General features: G+C 56.2%; 1 protein-coding gene and 1 long non-coding RNA gene across 2 annotated transcripts; one reads left to right on the top strand and one right to left on the bottom strand.

Annotated features, from left to right (window-relative positions):
• Positions 1–800: 800 nt before the first annotated feature.
• On the bottom strand, positions 801–2,067 carry LOC116089287. Its single transcript, XR_004118264.1, has 3 exons — positions 1,616–2,067; positions 1,190–1,331; positions 801–1,067 (listed from the first exon to the last, which is right to left on the bottom strand). It is a non-coding gene; the product is annotated as an uncharacterized LOC116089287 (long non-coding RNA).
• Positions 2,068–2,178: 111 nt separating this feature from the next.
• Positions 2,179–5,363, top strand: Gbx2 (gastrulation brain homeobox 2). Its single transcript, XM_031368908.1, has 2 exons — positions 2,179–3,119; positions 4,158–5,363. The coding sequence occupies exons 1-2, from the start codon at positions 2,597–2,599 to the stop codon at positions 4,679–4,681; spliced, it is 1,047 nt and encodes a 348-aa protein (XP_031224768.1). The 5' UTR covers positions 2,179–2,596; the 3' UTR covers positions 4,682–5,363.
• The last annotated feature ends 800 nt before the right edge of the window (positions 5,364–6,163 follow it).

Raw genomic sequence — 6,163 nt, 5'->3', positions numbered from 1 at the left:
ATATATATATATATATATGTATGTATATATATATGTACATATATATATACAGTGAAAGTGCAAAATGGAAGGCAGAGGAGTCAGGTGAATGAGTAACTGCTCACCCAGTCCTCTGGAAGCAAGCGCGAAGGTCCCTGGCTGAGGCTATGTAAATCAAGGAAGCGGGTATTCTGGAAGTTGGGGGGGGGGAGTGGTAACAACAAGGTAATGACATCGAGACTGTCACTGTAAGTATCTCATAATAAGAGGGAGTGTTTATTATGCTCATGAAGAAACCAGCCTTTTGCCTTGGGCTTCGGTTATCTTCTTTTGTGGGCAAACAAGGTATAGAGCTTGGGGAAACCACACACACCTCCTTTCCGTGTATCCCAAAAGGAATTAATTTCTCCTCACACTGCCTAAGTCATCTCGAGGTCTGGGCGTGAAGTAAAGGGAAGCAATACAGGCAGCGCCCTAATGAATTCCTTTCAAACCGCCTGCTGCCGAAACCATCTATTACTGCGGCCCGGAGTGGGGAAAGGCGTTTGAGACGTCTTTGTCCGGGTGATGGAGGGGAGGGGAGGGGACACTGGTGTGGGAGGAGGATGGCTGGCAGCCCGGCCGGCGAGTTCTCTCCTGGCCAAGAGATGCGAAGGACTCACCCTCCCCTCTTACCTCTCTGGGTGGGCAGTTGCTCTCTGGCAAGACTCTGGGCCCGAGAAGATGCTCTAGGATTGAGACGTCCCCAGGGAGCCTTGAGGTTAGAGCGGGAGAAAGAGGAAGAGCGAGAAAGAAGAGCTTCAAAGAATCGGGTCGATAAATTCATAAAGATCGATTTATCTTTATCTCCCAATTAAATGTGCTTGTGATACATAACACACGTCCAACAGGGGCCAACTCCCCAACCAGAGCTCCTCCGGGTGAACTGATTTTTAATGGCCTATGTAACAATGCCCTCCTTTGCTCCTTGGCCCGGTGCTGTCAGCAGTTCCGGAAGGACGTCTAGACCATGGAATTTGAAGATCAGGCAGGGGAACCCAAGGAAGCCCCGCGCGCTTGACAGGATCTGCCTTCGCCACGAAACGATCCTATTTTTAAAGGAACACAAGATTTGAAAGTTTGCTTGAACATAAGAAGAGATGACCAGAAATGCCTACTTTCCTTCCTTTCGCTGCAATCCCTCCTAACTCCCAGATTCCTGGCTGTTTACCATTGTCGAGAACCGGGGAAATATCTTGAGGGACTCAGCTCCATCCAGCAGTCCGCAAAGGGGAAACGCGCGCCCAGGAGTCCTCGCGCTGCGCAGAGCCAGGGTGAGAGCTCCCTCCGTTGCCAACGTGCTTAATTAGTGCCTATTTACAAAACGCAGCTTTTATTTGAGCAAACATCATAAAGCTTTCATCAAGATAATCTCACGTTATACAATCCAGAGGCGTCGCAAACTCCCCCCCCCCCCGCCTTACTCCCTGAAGATGGAGCAGATAAAAAGACTCCCTTTATTATCATAATTATCGTGGCTGTTATTTTGGTGCACGCTGGCAAAGTGGGTAAATAGGTGCGATGATTAAGAATGTCATGAAAAATGAGCAGGGATCGCTCACGGAGGGCCCAACCAGGAATGGGGGAGACCACCAACCTGCCCGCCCCGCCACCAGCCGGCCGCGAGCAACCGTGCAGCTTCCGTGTAGTGTGAGCAAGGGCTGACAGGCTCAGGCGCGCCTCTGGGAGCAGACCCCCCAGAGGCAAGACCCTAAATGCAACCGGGAGACCTTGCCCGGACCCTTGGCACAACCAGAGCGCCCCTGGTGAGCATCACACAGGGTTCTGCTGTAGAGACCTTAAGGAAGTAAAACACTCCCGGCCCCATCGGTGGCGGATGCCAGCTCCAAGCCGCCTCTCAGGAGGCCTCCACAGGGATGCCAGGGCCTCTAGGGTCTGAGTCGGGTAGGTAGCAAGGGTCCCTCTTAAGTTTGCTCCGCGCGGTGCATAGGCTCCTGCTCCCAGGCCAGCACGCTCCAACGGTGGCGCCCGCAGCCCGCTTGCAGCGGGCCTGGGTAAAGGGGGCGGAGTCCTAATTTCACCCCGCCTTCCCCGGAATAGCAAATAGGAGTTGGCGCTCGGCCCCACGTGACCCGAGCTCCGCTGGGCAGCTGGCAAAATGTGAATGAGAAAGAGGAGCGCGATTTAAAGGTGCTGGCGGCGCCCGCCGGAGACAAGTGCGCCGGCTTCGCGCGCTCCCCAGCCGCCTGTGGGAGACGACGGACTGCGGGACGGACAGACGGACGCACGCACCACTGGTAGCTGGGCCGAGAGCTGCAGACGCGACGCGACGCGCGCGCGTTCCGACAGGCTAGCAGCGGGGAGCGGCTCCGGCGAACGCGAGGTCCCCGGCGCCCTCTCCATCCCGGGCGCACGGCCTCACCGCGCTCGGTGGCTGCACCGGCGCAGGCCGGGTATGCTGCGGGTCCCGCACTGAGAGGCGGCGGCATCTGCGCTCTGGGTACCGCTCGGCCCCTGCCCGGAGTTCCCGGTGGTACTCCCAGCTTCCGGAGGGCTCCCAGGCGGCGGCGGGGCGCGGGGACTTTTCGTCTCTCCCTGGCTTCTCCCGAACGCGTCTATGAGCGCAGCGTTCCCGCCGTCGCTGATGATGATGCAGCGCCCGCTGGGGAGTAGTACCGCCTTCAGCATAGACTCGCTGATCGGCAGCCCGCCGCAGCCCAGTCCCGGCCATTTCGTCTACACCGGCTACCCCATGTTCATGCCCTACCGGCCGGTGGTGCTGCCGCCCCCGCCGCCGCCGCCACCCGCACTGCCCCAGGCAGCTCTGCAGCCCGCGCTGCCGCCCGCGCACCCTCACCACCAGATCCCCAGCCTGCCCACCGGCTTCTGCTCCAGCCTGGCGCAGGGCATGGCGCTCACCTCCACGCTCATGGCCACGCTGCCCGGCGGCTTCTCTGCGTCGCCCCAGCACCAAGAGGCGGCGGCCGCCCGCAAGTTCGCTCCGCAGCCGCTGCCGGGAGGCGGCAACTTCGACAAAGCCGAGGCGCTCCAAGCCGATGCGGAGGACGGCAAAGCCTTCTTGGCCAAGGAGGGCTCGCTGCTCGCCTTCTCTGCGGCCGAAGCGGTGCAGGCGTCGCTCGGTGAGTCGGCGGCGCGCGCAGCCGGAACGCGGGGACGGGAGGGAGTGGGGGCGGGCCAGCTCCGGGTTCCCGCCGAGACCCGGGGAGACGAGGCCGCGCCCCCGCTCGACCTCCGCGGGAATAGCTGGAGGAGTTGTGGTGATGCCCACCAGAGCTTCCCAATGGGGCATTTAACGCCAGGCAACAAGCAGGATCATGGAGAAAGGGGGCTTTTAGAGCTCTCCTGCTAGCTGCTCCAGGCCACACATCTGGTGGCGCGTTTGGCACACCACACACACACACACACACACAAACACGCGCGCACTGTGATGACTGAGGGTCCTTGGTGTGTTACAACCTTAAAGAGAGTCCTGTTGGGCTGGGTTTTTTTTTCAGTTGCGCATGTACCCAAGAGAGTCCCGACTTAAATATCTTCACTAAGTTCTCTGTTCCTCCAAGAGAACCAGATTCGTGCAAGACCGTACGTGTGTGTGTGTGTGAGTGTGTGTGTCTGTGTGTACATGCACGCTCTAGGGTCTATAGGGTGGGGAACTTCTCCTAAGGTGACACAAACGATCTGTCTCAAGAAAACTGCGGTCTGGCTTCTGCACTACTCCAGTCACTCCTTCTGCTGGGAAACTGAGGCTCACTTAATTTTAGTGTTCAGATGGTGCTGGGGAGGATCATGAACTCTCCCTTGGTCTTCAACCAGCCCTGGACCCCGAGGAAACAAAGGGGACGTTCTCTTGGGCCTCGGGGGCCAAGCTGCATCCTACTACTTAAGCTGTTAGAGGCTGGGAGGGTGAGCGGGAGGCATGGCAGCCCCTTGAGTGATGGTTCTGGGCAAAGGGCCGTCGCCTCTGCTGTCTCCTCCTCTCCTTTGAGCTTTTTCTCACGCTCCCCCCCACCCCCACTCCTCAAAGGCCAGGAAATCGCAATGTGTTAATGTGGTAGAAAGACAATCTGCTGGGGGAGATAGGGGTGAGGTGCCCGAATGGGAAGGGATTGGGGAAGGCAATGTTCAAAATGTAATAAAATGCCGTTTGGTTTTGCTTTCAGTCGGGGCTGTCCGAGGGCAAGGGAAAGACGAGTCAAAGGTGGAAGATGACCCGAAGGGCAAGGAGGAGAGCTTCTCTCTGGAGAGCGATGTGGATTACAGCTCAGATGACAATTTGCCTGGCCAGACTGCTCATAAGGAAGAAGACCCTGGCCACGCACTGGAGGAGACCCCGCAGAGCGGCGGTGCGGCAGGCAGCACCACGACCACCGGCAAGAACCGGCGGCGGCGGACTGCCTTCACCAGCGAGCAGCTGCTGGAGCTGGAGAAGGAATTCCACTGCAAAAAGTACCTCTCCCTGACCGAGCGCTCGCAGATCGCCCACGCCCTCAAACTCAGCGAGGTGCAAGTAAAAATCTGGTTCCAGAACCGCCGGGCCAAGTGGAAACGCGTCAAGGCCGGCAACGCCAATTCCAAGACGGGGGAGCCCTCTCGGAACCCCAAGATCGTTGTCCCCATCCCTGTCCACGTCAGCAGGTTCGCTATTCGAAGTCAACACCAGCAGCTGGAGCAGGCCCGGCCCTGAGGGCCCAGCCAGGGTGGACACCACCGTGGAGAGGCCCTAACACCTGAGGGAACCCGTGTCAGACTCCACTGTTTAAAGCAGAACTCAGACGCACCACCCAGATGTGGACATCCCTAGCAAATTGAGAATATATTCATTAGACGGGCTTAAAGGGGGCTACAGCCACACCAGAAGATACACTAAATATTTATTATACATCCCTACTTTGTACATACATCTCTATATAGACTGGATCTCAGCTGCAGTGTTTTGGAAGGGATAGGATCAAATCTCTCTACTTACACTTTCCAGATGAAACAAAACCATCACTGTGCTCTGTCGCCTTCAGCGACCACCTTCCCATACTTTCCCAAAGGTAAACGGGAGACACGAGAACAAACACTGCGGTTTAACCTTATTATTATTTTTGTTTGTTTGTTTGTTTGTTTCTATTCTGGCTTTTTGATTGAGTGCAGAGCAGTCGGGTTTTTTGTTTTGTTTTGTTTTGGTTTTTGAGCGGTCTAGGAATCTGCTCTGCTCATTTGCCTTTGCCTGGCTTTCTTTCCTGGGCTTGTATATCCTACCTGAGCCATGTCGGAAGCACGTCTCCGTTGTGTTTAATTTATTTCAATGTAGCTTATTTTCATATAAGTTATGACATTTAAACAATCTCAGTCTTGTGAATAATAAAAAAAAAAGCAAGGAAAAACTATAAGCTTAATTCTTGGGACCTTGTAAGAGTGTCCACTACCTGGGCACCTCGAGAGCACTGCCAATGTGTGGTCAGCTAAGTGGCTTGCGACCAGGACAGAGGCTGACCAGCCATAAGCCAAGTAGCACCTGAACAGGCTTTTAATTGGAGTGTAAAACTTTGAGTTTAAGGAAGCCTAGTTTTCATTTTAGGAATCTGGCATGTCCCCTTTTTGCATGGCCTGGGGACTGGCAAACTGGTCAGAAGAGGAGGGCAAGCAAGCTCGGGCAGCTATGGGTTGGTTTGGTTTTGTTTTTTGTTTTTTGTTTTTTTTGTTTTTTTACAGACTCAGGGGCTCCAAATCCGATGCAACCAGGGAAGAAATGCGTTTTCTTACAAGAAACTCCGACCCTAAAAGCAGCGGTCTTCGCTGGCTCTCAGGGCCTCGGATCCATAAATCAGGCTGCAGGCGTTATCTTCCGACAGGCGCCGGAACCCAGCGAGCCCTGCCGCGCTTCCCGGCAGCTCTGGGCTTGGAGAAGGGCTGTGAGCTCCAAAGCCCCGCACCTCCCCCTCCGGGCGGGGTCAGAAGAGGCGTGCCCTGACCACTGCCCCACCCCAAGGGCGCTAGGGCCTGCCCCCCTGGAAGGGAGAAGTGGGGAAGGGACCGTAGTGAGTTGGTGGTGGGTTGGTGCACAGACAACTAAAATTAGGGTGTCTTCCTGCCTTGGAGAGGCGACCTCTAAAGCGCGAGAGGGGCGTGACCTGCTCCTCCCTCTCTAACTTTAGTGCAACGACCGAAGCCCGGAAAC

The sequence above is a fragment of the Mastomys coucha genome, unplaced genomic scaffold (assembly GCF_008632895.1).
Source record: "Mastomys coucha isolate ucsf_1 unplaced genomic scaffold, UCSF_Mcou_1 pScaffold14, whole genome shotgun sequence".
NCBI lineage: Eukaryota > Metazoa > Chordata > Mammalia > Rodentia > Muridae > Mastomys > Mastomys coucha.
This window is presented reverse-complemented; position numbering and strand designations above follow the sequence as displayed.

What these genes read in the sequence shown, in the direction of transcription:
- Gbx2 (XM_031368908.1), top strand. Translation starts at nt 2,597, where the DNA reads ATGAGCGCAGCGTTCCCGCCGTCGCTGATGATGATGCAGCGCCCGCTG. An exon ending in AGCGGTGCAGGCGTCGCTCG is followed by an intron (nt 3,120 to 4,157) that starts GTGAGTCGGCGG and finishes TTTTGCTTTCAG; the next exon opens with TCGGGGCTGTCCGAGGGCAA.